Source organism: Harmonia axyridis, chromosome 6, assembly GCF_914767665.1.
Source record: "Harmonia axyridis chromosome 6, icHarAxyr1.1, whole genome shotgun sequence".
In the NCBI taxonomy this organism is placed as follows: domain Eukaryota; kingdom Metazoa; phylum Arthropoda; class Insecta; order Coleoptera; family Coccinellidae; genus Harmonia; species Harmonia axyridis.
Genome location: NC_059506.1, coordinates 25,877,128 through 25,896,617, shown reverse-complemented (window position 1 = coordinate 25,896,617; position 19,490 = coordinate 25,877,128). Strand labels below are relative to the sequence as shown.

At 33.2% G+C, this 19,490-nt stretch overlaps 2 protein-coding genes across 8 annotated transcripts in view; one reads left to right on the top strand and one right to left on the bottom strand.

The window, feature by feature from the left end:
• The window catches only part of LOC123683444 (tight junction protein ZO-1), a 91,826-nt gene that overhangs the window by 385 nt on the left and 71,951 nt on the right, over positions 1 to 19,490 (top strand). Inside the window, exon 1 of one of the 7 annotated variants that reach the window (XM_045622495.1) lies at positions 16,187 to 16,329. The exons of the other annotated variants lie outside the window; for them this stretch is intronic. Coding sequence (XP_045478451.1) covers positions 16,243 to 16,329 — 87 coding nt within the window. The 5' untranslated portion in view covers positions 16,187 to 16,242. Of the gene's footprint in view, positions 1 to 16,186; positions 16,330 to 19,490 lie in introns of those variants that run through there. 7 annotated transcript variants of the gene reach the window in all.
• Positions 367 to 2,676, bottom strand: LOC123683452. Its single transcript, XM_045622514.1, has 4 exons — positions 2,036 to 2,676; positions 1,342 to 1,664; positions 900 to 1,261; positions 367 to 811 (listed from the first exon to the last, which is right to left on the bottom strand). The coding sequence occupies exons 1-4, from the start codon at positions 2,185 to 2,187 to the stop codon at positions 638 to 640; spliced, it is 1,011 nt and encodes a 336-aa protein (XP_045478470.1). The 5' UTR covers positions 2,188 to 2,676; the 3' UTR covers positions 367 to 637.

Sequence of the window (19,490 nt, the reverse complement as noted above, 5' to 3'; positions counted from 1 at the left end):
ATTATGAAAAATTTCATCAGCCTCAAAAATCGAGTCTAATTCAATATTTTATTTAGGCAACATTGAATATTTTCATCAGATATCATTCACAAACTTCTTGCAATTCGGAATGATTGTTTTTCTTGGAACACTTCAGTCTGAAGATCTAAATCAGTTGTTCCTACAAGACATTTTAGCAGATTTTGTGGATGGAACACAGTGGCGACGGAGGGCCCCTTAAATTTGACATACCAAGGCTAAAATTATTACAAGATTAGCAGAACTATAATTTCGCTTTACTTTGACCCCCCTTGGCTACCTCTGCTTTTTAAAGCTGGGGTCTCCACTGATTGTGATTTTATTCATAGTGGAAAGGGAAGAAAAGTGTTGTGTATTTATCATTCATTTATTCATAAGGTGCTAAACAAGCTGGTAAAAGTCAAATATAATTTTAATGTTGAATACAAATCAACAAGGACTAAGGTTACAATTTTAGTATTTTTTTTTTCAATTTTGATATAATTGATATAATAGGAATAAAAACTAATAAATATACTACATAATGTCAAGAAGTTAAAATGTCAATAAAGACCACAACCAATATAATGAAAAAAAGTATTGAAAAAAACCTGAGGGTTTCTTTATTTTTGGCTCTTTGTCAATAATGCTCCGCAAACATGCCGATATCATTATTTACTCCAAGCATTATCGAAACGAAACTTCTGTCTTGCATCATTTCCCCAATTTCTCGTAGTAGTTGGGGTAGGGAGTTGACTGGGAGATTGAGTTGTTCGTTGCATTTATTTATCAATTCAGCAGATATTCCATCAACCTGAGAAAAAAGATAGAATGTTATTTCATTGTTTCAATTAATTTCAATAATTTTTTTGTTTCAATGGTATGTTTGACGAGATACTCACTTCTTCACCTTTGGAAAATTGAGAAAACTTCATTTTGACCCTTCTCTTAAGATCTCCTTCCTTGTAGAACATGGTAAATTCATCTGAGTTTTCCTTCATTTTGAAATAAATTCCAGCAATGAGATGACCCTTTTGGTCTCTAGATAGTAAGCTTCTAAAGTTGTATACTAGATTTCTTCTTTCCGTTACATCAACTGCTGTCTGGTAAGCTCTAGCGACGTAAATGAGAGCAGATTCCGAACTTTGTACAACTTCACCCTTCACATTTAAAGATTTCCACTCTATAAAATCATTGCTCAGGCCAGAATATTCATAACTGTATTCTTTTTTCATGTTGTTCTCATTCGACTGAACAAACCAACCTATAAAAAAATTAGATGATTATTTTCATACATTTCAGTATTCAATTTGAATCTTTGAAGGAAACTTTAAAAAAAATTACCAGTATGTGGATAAGATTTATCCTTCATCACTGTAACAACTCTTCCAATATGATATCCAGGGTCCGATAACAATATTCCTTGTCGGTTGCCTACTTGAATCTTCAAAGCGAGAAGTACATGTTCCTTTTCCACCGAATATGGATCCAAGAATCTGCCGTTGGATATGTATTGTTCTAATAATTCAATGTTTTCTTCACATGAGACAATGAAAAAGTGCTCGCTTATGTTAGGAAATTCGTCATCTAGTATACATAATCTATTCCATAATTCTAATGCCAGTCCTACACATGTTAGATTGGGCGGACAAACTGGTGGTGAATAGCTGTAAATAGGTTGAAAAAAATTAGTTTTCAGCGATAATTTCTTCATATATATTTACTGTACAAAAATTGGGATGTTTATATGGCAAATGTGTTGAAGTACTTCTTACTTTGGGATAACATAAAATTATTCAACAAATAGTCACTGCAGACTAGATAGTTTAAGAAGATTTTCTGCGCTCATTGATTTGATGTATAAATTATAAATAAATTAAATACTTGATGAGAGCTGAATCTAAGACTAAGATGGTTCATTCTCCAGAGAGGACAAAGATTTAGAAGAAGACTTTGTGCAAAATGAGATTTCCATAATTTGATTATTGTGTTCTAAAAAAGGTCTTTAAAAAATCAACTGATGTTTTGTAGTATGTACCTTCTGAAAAACGTGATAAAGTCTCCTCTACCCCATTTCTTGTAGGCTCGATAGAAGGTCAGCAAATTATTAACGGTGTCATAGTTAAGGTCCTCCAATAACTTCTGCAAATTGACTTCAATGTCCCAACATAGTTTCTGATAAGTCTCCATATCTTCGAGATAATAAGTTTTCTGAACTCTGGTCTTCCATTTTGGTAATGGTAAAGGATGTTCTGTTGGCCAAGCGTTTATCACTTGGGTCTTATCTAAAAGTCCATAAAAGGAGTTCTTGATGTTGTTGTTGTCGAGGTATGGAGTTGGAGAAGTTGTTAATTTCCCATTCGAGCTGCCGAAATACTCGTGAACGTCATCATTTTCTTCAGATCCTTCCAAAAGCAACGAATCAAGCCTGTCCAATCCAATGGTATTCGAATCGATGGGGGTCACATCTAGGTCCCCCACATCATCCCCTAAGAGGGTGCCATTTGGTCTCCAATAGCTTCTGTCATCGAGTCAGCTAGGCCATTCGCTGCCCCAGCGGCCAACCGTGGGAACAAAAGAGTTTTCGCTGTTCTCGATGACCATTTGAACGTTGGCCCCATTGCTGTAGGATTTCTTCGTTGAATCCTTGCAAAGGTGTTCAGCTGCATAGTGGCCAGCCTCGTTCACGTGCGACGGCTGTTTATCAAGCTCTGGAAAAAGAAAAATATGTTTTCGTTAATTCATAATACGTTATTCGACAGATTTTCCAAATCCTCCAGAATTCTTCACTGATTGAGAACATTTAAAGTTCATATTTATTTCTAATTAGCATTAATATTTCTCAAGAAAAAAAAAACAGCAATCAAAATGGAAAGTTCAAAGAGGCTGCCAAAGTATAAAAATCAAGTGCCGTATATTATAACATTTATTTTCATTATTGATTAAATTGCTTGTTTTAGAAGATGATTTTGATGCTAGTATTAAAGTTATTATAATTTGATACTATTTCATTGTAAATATTTTTTTGATTTATTATATCATTACTTTAGCAACCTATTCGAGGTTTTTTAAATTTCAGTTTTCAATAATCCTTCTATACGAATAATGAATATGTTCAAAATATTAAAATAACTGGCATCTTTTTTTATAGAAATCGTCGGATCGTCCTATTCAGCTATTTGAGTTTTTAAAGCTTTTATTTTGGAAAATTTGATGCAAAATTTTTCTGTCATCTATTCTCATAGGGACCAGATTTTTTTGTACAGTTGAGAGATAGTCCAAAAAATTATGGCTGTTTTTTTATAGGTTTATTTACCTCACTAATATTATGTACAATCCACTTGAATCCGTAATTGAGTTTAAATGTTCACATTATTTTAATTCTCAATGGTAATGAACAAATGTACTTGAATATCTACTCAGGTATTATAATAATCTCAATAATAATATGAAAATATCAAAGTTTGCAAGTAAAATGTACACACAGTGACATTTCCAAGGCCTCAGTTATTTTTCAAAGGATTTGTACAATAGCTATCTTGTCCATATAAAAGATGCAAATAAATTAAAAACATACTAAAAATATATGAAAATATTCACGTCACTTGAGCTTCATTATTGACTTTGAACGAAAAGCTAATTGGTATGAATTTCTTAAATACATTGAACCAACATAGGCGTTTCTTCGAATTTCTACCACTTTCATTTGCCAAGAATCACATCCTAATTACGTCAATTCTATTTCTGATGGATAACAGCTGTCCCAATATGTGAGTAATAACTTCCTGGAATTTCACGAACAGTTGACGTATGAATGTAGTCATACGCGTTGTGAGAAAATTGGGACAATTTAAAAACATAAGTGTTGGTATTAATTCTTAATATGGAATCACAGATTAGGATTCAACATGAGGTTCTAAATTTCTATGATAATTAAGTTTTCACGGATGATTAGTAATTAATTCTATGGATGTGAGTCGTGACAGCAAGAAGTGAAATTTTTAAATCGTACACACTGTGTCAAATATTATTTTTCAAAATGAGGTCAACTTACCCATACAACGATGAACACAGGAAAACCAAAACAAACTAGGACCAACAACGAATTCAATCTACCACTCCTTAACGACTGATGAATGAACGAAAGGAACCGACTTTTAAAATTGTTGCTTCCCCACTTCTCAACTTTGGGTTTGCCCAGGTGATTTGCTCACGTATATTGACCACGTGGCGTGTGACGTAGAGGAAAAATCTCACTAAACGCAGAACACAGTAGAGTAGGCACTGATCCGATCACTGAACTGCACTTATGATTCACAATAATTTACGAGAATTTCACAGTCCGTAGAGAAACGTTTCTGATGAAATGTTTATAAAAACACAAAGAAGGCCGATGATTCATCTGTATTGTTGTAGGTTCGCACATATCTGTAACAAAAAATTGATTCAGCTCAAATGCTAACGATATTCGGAAATTTTTTTCGTGTTTGCAAATAGAACTGCTATTTTTTGAGAATAATAGCGTCTTCTTTTCTCTACTATGTTCTAGATTCAATAACGGAATACCTATAATGTATTTTCTCTATTTAAGTATAGTAATGAGTTTATTACAGTTCTGAACTGTGCTGTAATGAACTCATTACAGCATTGTTTTCAGTTATATTTTTCTTTTTGTGGTTGTCAACACAGACTTCCAATACTATCAAAATTCAACACACGTCAATTGTCAAGATAATATTATTTGGATTTAGTGAAATGATTTGCGACATTATTGGCAAATTTTTTCTTAATTCTGTTAGTGTTAAATCGATTTCGTCAGACATAATTCACGAATTCAATGCGTAATTATAAATTCGAAACGTACGATTCAAATTCAAATTCCGTAATCTGTCAATTTTCGTAACAGTCACACCAACTGCCAATATATAATACAAATGTCGCTAGGATGTATAATGGGAACTTTTCATTGAATTTCGACAAAATTCCACGAATCTTAACTGAAATATATACCTAGAGAAAATATCGGCTAATACTCGTTGCAGAAGGCAATTCCAACACTCAAGCGTTCGAAAACTCGCATTCATGTTGGAATAGAAGCCCATTCTGCAACTTGTTTCAGAATATACTATTAAGATTATAATACTTTGTTATTTTAAAAATTTAAATACATATTTCATATTTCATTTGAATTGACAAATTTAATTTTACATTCATAGAAAAAAGTGTATCAAATATTGCAACGAAAATATAAGTGTCAATAAACTAAACATAAAAATATAATATACAAAATATTATATTTTATAGTTATCAATTAATATTATCACAGAAAATTCTAACAATAGGTATGTACAAAATTTTAATATACATATAGATATGTATTTGTATTCTTACCCCCCTTTATTGAACGAATTAAATTATAAAGTTATTAAAATCTCATTTATTTTATTCATTATATTTGAGGGACGAATACGTTGAATAATTTCCTACAATAAATTTGTTATATATGTGTTAATTTTTTCAATGAACCAGTTTTCTTATATGAAAGGTTAAAAATTAATTACAGACTTTTTTTTACTAAATATCGGTGCTACAGATGAAGAAAATAGGTACTAAACATCAATTGAAAAGGGTGAGATCTAATTGAAATAATATAATTGACAACAGAACAATATCACAAAATTACAATTTTTTCATAATCCACATATTGTGTGTTATAAAAAAAATAATATATTCTTGTATTCTCAAAATTTTAGAAGTATTATTTCTTATGAATTTCTGTGAATTGCAATGTATCATAATCATAAGTCACGCCATAAAGATTATCTCACTAATCTTATCTTTATCTTTGAAAATACTGACGGGTCTGGTACTTTCATTGATGGCTTGTCTACAGTACCAACAGAATTTTTTCGTTTTTTACCTGAACAGATCGCTCTCTGATTTCGTCACAAAGTCTGTATTATTTGAATTTTGAGCTGGGAACGGTCTCAAACGATAAGATATCTTTGTACAATTGTATCAATTCCTTGAAACGATGTTCTAATTGTGATAAAATCTCATCTAATGTTGCGAAATCAATATCAATTGGAATTGCACTATTAAAATTTCGTGACGAGAATGTTACAAAAAACCGAAAACATGGAGTAAGTATATACCGATGACGAATGCAAAAATCACATATGACAAAACAAGGGGCGACAAAGCGGATAGATTAAGGAAAATAATAACTCTCGGATATAGATGTGCTCTTAGTGTAATAAACTCATAAATCGTAAAAGGGTTCGATTTTTTACTGCATGATGATTTCAAAGAAAAATAAAATGATTATTGGTTCATTTTTATGGAAAAAATTCCTTTTTTCGACTTGGCGAGAAATAGGTACCTACTGATGAATAATTATGATCACTCTGATATTTTTCAAATTTATAAATATTTCACATGCATGAATTGAATAAATGTTAATTCTGATTAATTTTTATGTAAATTTTTTTTTTGACATGGCGAGAAATAGGTACTGATGAATAATTATGATCATTCTGATATTTTTCATATTTATAAATATTTTACACGCATGAATGAAATAAATGTTATATCTTCCAATGCTGAAAAAGTCGAGCACGGCACCCCTTGCAACCCCTGTAGCAACGCCCCTGTTTATGCAGATTTCAGTATGCCGAATTTTTTTGTTTGTGACTAATAACATTTCGAAAAATTAAGACATCGTAACGAAATGATAAATACAACGCTCTGTTCAGGGAACGAACGTTCTAAAATGAAAATTTTTCATTGGAAAATTTTATTTTTTTTTCAAGTAGATGGAATTTTCCCTGTAAATTATTTGTCGTTATGGTAATGATTTGAAGATAGTGATAGATAACATTTTAACAATATAACAGTTCGGTACATCAAATCCATCCATTGTTTCGAGTATCACTCAATACCACGTGACAGTTCATTAGAAGTGCAATTGATAAAAATATGAATTGGTTCTTTATGTATTTTGATATCGTCTGGCGATTATATGTGCTCAAGGTTGAGTGAATTATAATCCTATGGTATGAGAGATAACAATGCGGCTGGTGTTATTATTTTTTGTTTGTTTAACAGAAATTTCCCAGTTTTTCACAAGTGTTGATTATGTTTCTCTCTTTTCCACCTTTTATCATCTCACTTTAGGTATCTGTGAATTCCCTCTATTGCGTGGGTATAATGTTATGAAATATCAGATAAAAGCGTTACTTGGAATAATGATAATTTCCACATTTCACTTTTTCTTCGAAATATGATCTCCATGAAAAAATGCATTGTTTTCACTTATTTCTACAAATTAGTTATTTTCTCAATAAAAACCGAGATAAAAACATATTAAAATTGAGTTTTGGTGTCTTGTACTCTGAGGTGACTGAGGAGAATTTATCTCTTAAGTTTGTCTTTCAGTTCATAACTCAATTAAGCAACTCAGTTTCATTATGAATTAAATGGACAAACTTACTCTTTTTGAATTAACCAATCAGCAGATCTAGTTTGGATTATTGATAATCCAAACTTGACTCTTATTGGCTTGTAAAGTTCAGTGTTCACATATTTTTTATCATTCACTTTGTAAGTGAAATAATCAAAAAAAAAATCTCTCAACCTTTGGCCACGTGGTGTTTCCAAGCAACTCAGTTTCGTTATTAAATAAATCAATAGACTTATCGGAAAAATTATTATTCTACGATTGGAATTCCATTAGAGAAGGATATTTATATTTTTTTGACTTGTCACATACACAAATCTGAAAACACCATAAAGTAATAAACATAGATAGAGGGAGTCCCCAACATGGTTAGAATACGTTGTCGGATTGTGATATATTTTCAAATCCACAATTTTACAATATCAATATGAATGTATATTATATTGAATTAAATATGTTTATTTGAGTGATTCCCGATTAAATATGCAAATTTGAATATTGGGAATCCGATATTTTTCCTAATTGTCGAATTTATAAGCATAATATTTATTATTTTCTTTATCTATCTGCTGAAATCCAATGTTTGGCAACTTTTGCTCTCCTAGTGTCATCAATTGTTTCACGTCGTTTGGCGCGCTTGAAGTTTTTTTTCTGAATTTCTGATATATTTAAGAATTTATTTCAATATATTTTGAGTTAATATGAAACGTTGATTTACTATAGGACTTAAAGCAGTGCGTTCTTTGTGGAGAAACTTGCGTATTGAGTGAAATATCGTATCACTGATAAGTTTTCATTTTTGCGCGCTTCTTATCAAATTTGATAGTTCATTTTGGGAACAAAATTTGCTTACTGAAAATGACATGTGCTTCCTCTATTTATGTTTATTACTCTGAGGAAAACACCGAACTTGACTGCATTCTCAGATTGATTCATTTAACAAGACCGTGAAAGACCTAGAAAACCTAGAATTTTCAGGGCAGGTTTCAGTCTGGAATGTCCCAGTTCATTAATGGGATAATCCAACTAGGGGTTCCGTTAATATTGAATTTAAATTTTGTTTTCTTGTTAATTTCAAAATTGAATTTTCGATCGAGATAAAATTTGCATCTAGATAAAAAACAACAATGTTAAGATTTGTGAAAAATTTCATTTGATCGAATAACAAGAATCATGAAAAATTCAAAAAGATTATCGAAAAAAAATGACCAAATGTTTCCTAAAAAACTGACGGGATCGAGATAAAATTTCAAGTTTAGCGCGTAACCAGAAACATAATTCGAAATTCGAGAAGACACTATGTTTAAAAGAAAATTACTCATTGTTTCCTTGACCATAGAACCGACAAAGTTGAGGTTATGGGCGATGATATGATATAACAATTTAAAATTTTGTACAAAATTTCGAGCTGATCACACCATAAGAACCATAGAAAATTAAAGAATGATAATATTGGAAAATGCGAGATAAATGAGCGTATTTAGAATAAAAATTTCAACCTTCGTTCAAAATTTTGTCTTGATAGTTTCACCTATAAAAAATTCTAACATTCTTTTCTATAAAAAATTAATATAACTCAGTGAGTTGAGATTTTGCAAGTGCGTATAAAATAATAATTTCAACTTTTAAGCTTTACCCAAAGTTTCGTCCTAGTCGCGTTATTAGAACCATAGAAAATTCGAACAGAACCACTTAAAAAAAACAGTTCTGCAGTTTCCAACTTCCTGATTTTATTTCAGTGTTTTCCATATTTCATTATCCTTTTTTAATCTCGATTATAAAATTTCTATAATTCACACGATGAAAACGGAAAATTTCACGGGGGTTGAAATTTGTCTACTCCGTTATTTCCACAAGTTTGAAATTCCAAATGATGAAAATAATTGTTGAAGTGACTCACCTATTCGTTTAAAGGCCACTAATTTTGTCGTACATAATTCTCAGATTTTCAAAAATATAGCACGTTGATGACTCGATGTTCTACAACTGCAGGAAAATGCGTAGCTTGCGCCCTTATGTTAGCGTAGAAAACAAAGGCGCCGTCGCGACGCTACTCACTCAGATCGATACACTGACGTCAAAGTTTTATTTTAATATAGAGGTCTTCATAGATGTGAAGGCTTTTTGAGATATCTGTTTTTTAGCATTGCCGCAATGTTGTTTGAATATTTCGATAAAAGCACTCATATTGTGCCCTTGGAGACTAAAGAAATGTATTGAGATGTGTTTTACCATGGCGTTATTGTTGTCGATTAGTTTATCTAGATGATCAAATTTCAATCTGTTGTCTTGGGGCAACTTTTTTGGATATTCTTCCTGAAAATTCTAAGGTTCTGAGCATCAATTCGCATCACAGCATCATCAGAACTATAGAAAATTCAATTATCATATCGAAAAAAATCAATATTTCAGTGACAACAAATCCTACCTAGTCGAAATTTTGCGTGTAGATGAACAATAGCTACTCCAAGCTCGATGCAAATTTTCATCTTGATCGCATCTTGGGATTCACGGCTTGACTTGATATTCAAGCTACTTGACTTGATATTCAAGCTACTTGACTCGGGCTCGACTTGAAATCAACTCAAGTAGTAGTTTTTCAATGTCAAGTCAAGTATTTATTTATCGAGTTCTTGACTTGACCTTGAGTTGATTCAAGTCGAGCCCAAGTCAAGTAGTAGTTCTTCAGATGCTCTCAGTGAACATCGAATTTGGGACACCCTGTACAATTTTTTTCATTGTACAAAATAACAATGAGTGAATGCCAACGTATCTCTTACCTAAGATGTCTAAAAACCTGGTGTATGGACTGATTAGCTTTTGTATTGCCAATTTTGAGAATATTAGTTTAAGCTTCTGATTGGCTAGGATCAGTTTTAATTGATGTATTCTGTCAAAATCAAAGGAAAAAAGATCGAAATGAAAGGTATGACATTGCGGCGCCGCCACGAAATAAAACTATTATTTTCAATTTGGTCGAATGTCATTCCATTCAAAAATTGACGAGTGCATTCACCATGTTTTTAGACATCTTACTCTTACCTTACCGTTACTCTGTATGACATTTTTCAATGTACACAAATTTTTGACAACTTTTACAATAACTGTCGCCCCTCCTAATATATTACCCTGTATATCTCAGAAACAAGTCATAGCAAAACCAATAATGTTTGACATTATAATAGTGTACTCGAACTAAGGATAATGACAAAAAAAAGGAAAATTCCACCGGCAACTTTTTTAATTACAGGGTGAATTATTATGAACTAAACAAATTTCATTTTGACTAATGTTTGACTCATCCCGTATCTAACAATAATTTTCATTGAAAACCTTTACTTTACATTTACTTTAAAGAAATGGCATTCTCCAACTTCGATACCCTGTATCTCGAAAACTAGTCATAGGCAAGGGCGTAGAAATGGGGGGGTACTGGGGGTAATTACCTCCACCCCAAGATTTTCAAAATATAAAATTTCAGAAATCTCGCAAAGACGAAGAACGAAAAGTTCTCCATAAAATGAACCAATAATAATCATTTTACTTTCCTGTGAAATCAACACGTCAGTAAAAAATCGGACACCTTTACGGTTTAGTGTTTATTATCGCTTTCAAGATGAGCACTTTTATTGCACTACGAGCTCGTCTTTGTCCGAGGTTTATTGTTTTCCTTTATCTATCCGCTCTTTCGGCATCGCCCCTTATTTGCCAGCTGTGATTTTTGCATTCGTCATCGGTATACATTACCCGTTGTTTCGGTTTTTTGTATTATTTTAGTCACAAAAATTCAATACTGTAGATGTATTTATCAAATAACTGAATTGAGTTATTCGCATCGAATAATTGTCTGGGCTGTGTTGTACAATTTATTGTGTTTCATTCAAATTGTAATTTATTTGTGAAGACATCAGTTTTGAATTGACTATATCTACAGGGTGTTCCTTAACTGGAGGTACAAATGAAAATGACAGATTTCGGGGATCATTTCAAGAAAAAAGTCCTATAAATAAAATAAGATGTGAATCCATTAAATAAAAAGTCCTATAACATGAGTTCTCAAACGCTTTGTTTTTGAGATGCAGGTCTTAAAATTCAAGTTTTTCTCTCATAGCACCTTTCCTTCACAAGATATTTCACTTGAATTGGCATAGATATTCCAATTTAAAGTTTTCATCATGTGATATCCTGATTTTGAATGCAAATCTACAGGGTGAATTTTTTCTGGAAGGATGTCCGCTTCTTTCCTCCAGAATTATTTTTTTGTGATCGACTGGTAGCTTAGGAGAATTTAAAAAGAAATTCTGGTTCAGTACTACACTTTTTGGTTTGTTGAAGTTTTGTCGTATCTGCAATCGATATCGAGAAAAAAATTCAAAGAACTCTCAATATTAATTCTAAGGAAAATCCAAATTTTTATAAAGATCCAGTTAGTAAGCTGTAATGAATAAATTAATTATTAGTTTTTGTAGGTACTTATTTATCAACTCTGTATCGAAAATTAATAAAGATTCGATTAACTGGTTAGGAATAACAAAAAATGAGGACTTCAAAAACACCCTGTATGTCGAAAACAAAGCGTTTGCGGGCTTATGTTCATGGGTCATTATATTTTCAACATTATCCAAGGAATCTCATTTTCCTTCGTAACTCAAATTTAGGAACATCCAGTATAAGATAAGAACAATCGAATTGGTGAGATAAAAAAAATATTTCTAGTAATTTGGTTCAAACTTCGTTATCAAACCTCTTTTTCTCACATTATAGATATGAGTAAACAATTTTTTTTCGAGAACCCCCCCTAAGAAAAAAAAAGATGTACGCCCTTGGTCTTAGGATTGAGTTGGAGCAGTTTGTTCAGGAGTGACAATTTTTCCATCAGGTTGCTGCCTGGTCCTTTGGAAAAATACAGATATTGGAACGAAATGGTAAAGCCATCGGATAACTAGCACTCAAAACATTCAATGCTATCATTCTTTGATCGACAATTCGCCTTAATTTTAACATTCTTTACCATTTGTCCGTTCGGACTTCTCCGACTGCAAATCTTGTCGGGTGTGGAACCCTTAAAACTCACGTTTTTAGTCATGAGGGGGTTCATGCGAAGGTCATTCGCTGTGATGCACACGGCGACCTTTTTAAATTCCTTCAGGGTTCTAGGAAAACTTTAGCGTGGGATGGTTAATTGATATCGTGGAAAACTGGAGGTTTGGAATAAGCGGAAACGTGAAAATCGATGGAAAAATATTGATCGCTGGAGGTTCGGCGAATTAATGTATTTTGTATTCGGAATTTAGGGTGAGCCTGAAAGATTGATTAATATACTTAATACATAGACGTACAACTTTGCTTTCGCCTTTTTTTTTCGAAATTCGAGGCTTTATTGTAAAAAACTGGTTTTTATTTATGATTCAAAGTATTGTCATTCGCTGGCCACTACTTTCTCCCATCTTTCGGGCAACGTACGAATCCCGCGTTGAAAAAACTGGTCATCTTTTGAAGCGATTCACGAATCGATCCAATTTTTTACTTCTTCATAAGAGCGAATAATACGGCGGATGGGTTAGAACCCATTTCAACGTTTTCGAGTATGTTTTGATCACTTTCGCAACATAGGGTCGAGCATTGTCATGCTGTAAAATCACTTCATCATGTCCCACGTTGTATTGCGGCGTTTTTCTTTAAATGCTCGGTTCAAACGCATTAATTGAGTTCGATAACGATCACCTGTGATTGCTTCAGTCGGTTTCAACAACTAATAATACACTACGCCGAGCTGGTCCCATTAAATACTAAACATGACGTTGGAACCATGAATATTCGGTTTGGCCGTCGGTGTGGAAGCATGGCCGGAATATCCCTATGATTTTCTGCCCTTGGAATTATCGTAATGAATCCATTTTTCGTTTCCAGTTACAATGCGATGCAGAATTCTCCTCCGTCTTTGCCTTGCAAGCAGATTTTCACAAGCAAACAAACGACGTTCAACATCTCTCGGATTCAACTCGCACGGCACCCAATTTCCTTGTTTCTGAATCATTTCTCATGAGTTTCAAGCGTTTTGAAATGGCTTGTTGCGTTATTCCCAATGATCCTGCCAATTCTTGTTGCGTTTGACACGAGGCTTGATCCAGTAATGCCTCCAATTATGCATTTTCGAAAACCTCTCTTCCACCGAAATGCTGGTCTTTGACGTCAAAATCACCGTTTTTGAAGCGTTGAAATCACTCTTGTCATTTTTTTCCACTAATAGCTCACCATAGGTATTTGATGGCATTCGATGAGCCTCAGCCGCAGATTTCTTCATAATAAAGCAGAAAATTAAAATCTCCCGGTAATGACGAGAATTTGGCTTTAAGCTGAAATGTTCAATCGAGAATAACTTTATGATGCAGACACAAATCGACACAAATATTTCGATGACGTTGTACGATGTGTACAAATACCTAAGCTTATTGTATGACATCTACGATCTATTCATTTCGACTACGATTACAGTGTCTTTATATACCAAAGTATATAAAGTCACTGTAACTACCATTTACTGCTACAGTCAACTATTGCAAAACGGCGGAAGCAAAGTTGAACACCTAATATAACGGGTGTTTGTTTTCGAGATATATAACTTTAAGTTGGCATTACTGTTCAAGATGGCGACCGTTTTAACAGCTGTCAAGTGATTTATTCTCAGTTTGGTTTGGCAATTCATCATGAATAGACTCACGCCTGAACAACGCTTGCAAATAGTGCAATTTTATTTCGAAAATAATGGTTCTGTGCAGAATACGTATCGCGCACTACGTCCATTTTTTTTTGTTTAGCGATGAAGCGCACTTCTGGTTGAATGGCTACGTCAACAAACAAAACTGCCGCATTTGGAGTGAAGCTAATCCTGAAGTGTATGTCAAAACACCGTTACATCCAGAAATTTTTTAGTGTTATATTTTCTTTGAACATTTATCTGTTATGTCATACTTCTGCAAATAAAGAAATTTATTATTATTATTATTATGAAAACTGACTGTTTGGTGCGCTTTATGGGCTGGTGGAATCATTGGTCCGTACTTCTTCAAAAACGATGATGGCCAGAACAATGCAGTCAATGGTGATCGGTATAGAGCCATGATCACTAACTTTTTCATTCCTAAATTGAGCAACCATGATGTCCAGGAGCTGTGGTTCCAACAAGTCGGCGCAACATGTCACACAGCTCGTGCCACAATCGATTTATTGAAAGACACGTTTGGTGACCGCCTAATTTCACGTTTTGGACCTGTGAATTGGCCTCCAAGATCTTGTGATTTAACACCGCTAGACTACTTTCTGTGAGGCTATGTAAAGTCATTGGTCTATGCGGATAAGCCACAAACCCTTGACCATTTGGAAGACAACATTCGCCGTGTTATTGCCGATATACGGCCACAAATGTAGGAAAAAGTCATCGAAAATTGGACGTCCAAATTGGTCTACATCCGAGCTAGCCGTGGCGGTCATATGCCAGAAATCATATTTAAAATGTAATGCCACAAGATTATCTCGCGGATAAATAAAATTCATGTCAATCGAATAATCCATCGTTGTTTCATTACAATTTAAAATTCTATAGCTCTAAAAAAACACCCTTTATAGAAAAACTAATTCAGAAAGCTATAGTATTTTTATGAAAAAAGTTCAAGGAACTCAGCTCAATAGATTTCAAGATTCTACTAAGCATTATGAAATGAGTATTATGAAGATTTTCGGAACTATTTTCAAACAATATAAAGGAATTATCAGAAGCCTGATTCACATTATTCACGTATTCAATTGAATCACAATGGAAATGAAGTAAAATATTTTTATAAATAAATATATAAATATATAAATATTAATAAGTTTTTGTAATCTACGTCTATAAGAAAAAATGAGCAAGGCAATGACATCAAGGTAAGAGCATTTCATGAATTGTAAGATTGGTTAGGTGCGAAAGTTTTCAGGAGGTAAATTTTTGTCGAAAATTGAAGAGAGTCTTTTATATAAACAAAAGGCCTTTCGTGGAAAAGTTACACTTATCAAAAATAAAATTTTTGTATTTTCTTGAAGAGAGTTGAAGGAACGGCAATTGATCGGCATGTTTAATGATTCCACCAGCCCATAAAGCGCACCAAACAGTTTTTCTGGATGTGACGGCGGTGTTTCGACATACACTTGAGGATAAGCTTCACTCCAAATGCGGCAGTTTTGTTTGTTGACGTAGCCATTCAACCAGAAGTGCGCTTAATCGCTAAACAAAATTCGCTCATGAAAGTCTGGAACAACGGCAATCTCATTTTGGGCCCATTCGACGAATCTGCAAGCGTTGTTCAGGCGTGAGTCTATTCACTATGAATTGCCAAACCAAACTGAGAATAAATCACTTGACAGCTGTTAAATCGGTCGCCATCTTGAACAGTAATGCCAACTTAAAGTTATATACCTACCTCGAAAAAAAAACACCCTTTACCCACTATTCATGTTACTATACAGCTTGAGTATTTGTTTTGTCTCAAAGCTCTCAAAGTATTGTTCATGCTAAGTTTGATTACATAAATATACGAATTTGAATGAGCTCGTGAAAGCTCCCGACTACTCCTTTAAGCTTGTCCAATTTTATTGACAAATACTTCATGCTCTCATAGGTTCAGCAATACGATTTCAGCAATCGTCATTATAGGCGTTAAATAAAAGTATATCAAATTACCCATAGTCGGTTATTTTGTTAGACGAGAATGATAATTGGGTCAGTACTGTCGTGAATCCTCAAACGTATTATGGGTGACACAAAAAATGATAAAGGTAGAAAGAAGAGGGTCGATCCAAAAAAAAGTCGCAAAGCGAAAAGGCCGCGCAATAAAAAAGTAAGTATTATTTTGACAATCTAAACCGCAAATACCTCATTTTGTTTGATATGATTTTATTTTTCCCTATCAATCATCTCTTCAAAGTTTATAATCTTATATTCATTATTATATGATAATAATTGCAAATATCTCGTGGAAACACATAAGTGGCACTTATGATTTATGTTGAAATGGAAAATTTCAATTAATACTTGAATTGGTGAGCGTTATCTGATTCCTATTGTTTAAACGTTGCAAACTTTTTATCATATCCTAGAAGTACTTCATCCCAAATCATTGAATAGCTGTTCAAATAATGGAAAATTTTAGGGGTAAGTAATATTCGAACGCACATAACTATTGAGGCTAGGGCATATGAACATATTGTGTTGATTACAATTATGGCATTACCAGTTCAGAATTTCCTGATCTACCCAGTCAATTTTTGATAGATATGATTTTTTCCAAATTTGAATTCTAAATTTTTTTCCTTCACAATTTATGGAGGGTTCAGTGGATTGACTAGGAATAATAACTGCTTTTTGTACCAAATTTCCGAGAAAAGCTATGGAGAGACTTTTTCATTTGATTTTTGAATTTTTCCCATTCTTAAACGTGAATGGTGTATTTTTCAGAGGTGTTAAATTTCTTTCACTTATATACTCCAAAGATTTATCATGTGATGTGATAGACTAAATAAAATTTTTTATTATAAAAGTGCAGAGGGCATTTATATTTTTTCACGGTTTCAAAATTAGAAAACTAGCCTTTTCGTCCCATGTTTTTGAATGAACTAATGTTAGAATGAACATTCTGTACGAGTATTATACATTACATAGGCGTACAACTTTGCTTCCTCCGTTTTTCCGTAATTCGAGGCTTTATTGTAAAAAAACTGGTTATACATTCATGATTCAAAGTATTGTCCATCGCTGGCCACTACTTTCTCCATTTTTACGTCAATCCCAATCATCCTGACAATTCTTGTTGCATTTGACACTAGTCTTGATCAAGTAATGCCTCCAATTCTCCATCTTCTTCTCTCTTCCACCGTCATGCTGGTCTTCGACCTCAAAATCACCATTCTTGAAGCGTTGAAACTACTGGCACGTTCTTTCTCTAATAGCGCCCTCAACACTTCCCCATTTCAAATTGCACACCCAGTATATTATTGCATCATTAGATAGCTTTTTTGACCATTATTTCGGCAATATGCTATACCTTGGGTAAAAACGGTTCATGAGTTAATGGGATTGTTAAGGAAAAAATGGTGGCAACGAGGACTCATATTTTTTTGAATATTTCGGCAGAAAAAGCTTTGTTCGAAAACATTTTCTTCTTTTTCGATTCTGCAAATACGTAGTATTATGAGACTGTTTGCGGTTTGGACCAAAAACGTACAGGGGTATTTGAGAGCATTCCATGAGCTTCAGCCGCAGATTCCTTCATATTAGAGCTGAAAGTTGAAACCTTCCGCAAATGACGAGAATTTGGCTCGTAAGCTGACACGTTTAATTGAAAATAACTTTATAATGCAGACACAAATCGACTAATATTTCGATGGTGTTATGTTAACAAATACCTAAGCTTATTGTACGACATCTACGGTCTATTTATTTCGACTACCACTCACCGCTACAGCCATACATTCCAAAACGTCGGAAGCAAAGTTGTACACCTAATATTTTATTTAATTCACTGAATTTTTATTGAAAGTTATAGAATATTTTCACAAATAGCTTTTAAGGATTTTTGCATCGAAGTTGGTTGGTTCTTTTCTCATAGTAATAAACATATGTTTATTACTCTGTGGTTCCTTTCAAAAACTTGGAATTGGATTGTAATACTTTGTGTGATATTGACTGCAATTATCGTTTTGGAAATTTATAGATAATACAAAAATTTAGCTGATTATATGTGTTAGGATTTTTAATTGAGAAATCAAAATAGATTAAAATTATCCCTTGCATTGAAAAAAGCATAACATCAAGGTTGAGTTATATTTTAATCGTTTTCGAGTTGACCTCTCATTAATATTATATCAATCTTGAGAAAATTTCCGACGAAATGAAGATATTTGAAATGACTGATATACGAATAATCAAAAGTAAATTAAAATTATAATTTGAAGTTTTATCATTTGATAACTTAAACCGAATGCCAGTATAGCTACATTAATAATAATATATTTCCTTAAGACAAAATACACTGTATAGAAAACGTCAAAATAAATATGCATACAATAATAATAATACGAAAAAAAGAAACAAAATAGTAACTGAAAACGAAAATTTGATTAACAAAAGATTCAAATTCCTCAAACAAAAGAATAATCCAAGTATTCGCTGACACTATAAAAACAATTCATCAACAACAATTCCTTAATTTCATTCTTAAATTTTCTGTATTCCAAAACTTTCAGTCTCTCCGGAAGAAGATTGAACAATCTGATGCCATAGTACGTTGGCGAGTGCTGAAATTTAGTTGTTCTATGTTCTAGATTACAGAGAACATCTTTATGTCTTGTATTGTAATCATGGTAATCAGAGCAATTTCTCAGCAACCTCGAGTTCTTTTTGGTATGCAATAAACAATTTCATATGAAAACGCAGGGAAAACTTAACAATCTGTTGGAAATGAAGTAGTGTCTACAGGACTCCACTGGTGAATGCACGATGATTCGAGGAGGATCCTCCCCATAACACAAAGTTGAAGCTTAGGTAAGCTTCAGAGTAATAGACGCAAATTAGAGATTACTCCGAAAGAACTTGCTTGAGACGTCTAATGGCGAAAATGCACTACTCAATCTCGAACATACTGAGTCAGCGTGATTCCTCCAACTCAGAACACTCCTGACGATGCTGATAATAATAATGAACCAGTGAGAATAATGAACAACGTAAAGAACCAAGCATCTGCATGTATGAAAAATGGTTACCGGTTGATTTCAAATGTTATATTTGTTTTTTTGGAGACCTTCATGCCCTTAATAAGAAAAGCTGACAAGAAGTTCAAAGAAGACATGGCAATAAAATAATATAATATCAGCATTCTTGAATGGCATTCTTCCTAGCAAGTCTGTTTGCTTTGAATCAGTATTCAGCCAGTATCGTCTACAAAGTTGATATGGGTCATAGTTTTCCGAATCGTTGGATTGGTAGAGGTGCAGCGAAGCTCCG

Coding starts and splice junctions, on each gene's coding strand:
- LOC123683452 (XM_045622514.1), bottom strand. CDS start 2,187: ATGGAGACTTATCAGAAACTATGTTGGGACATTGAAGTCAATTTGCAG. Junction 1,665..2,035: donor TTTATCACGTTTTTCAGAAG/GTACATACTACA, acceptor ACCTATTTACAG/CTATTCACCACCAGTTTGTC. Junction 812..899: donor AATTTTCCAAAGGTGAAGAA/GTGAGTATCTCG, acceptor CTTTTTTCTCAG/GTTGATGGAATATCTGCTGA.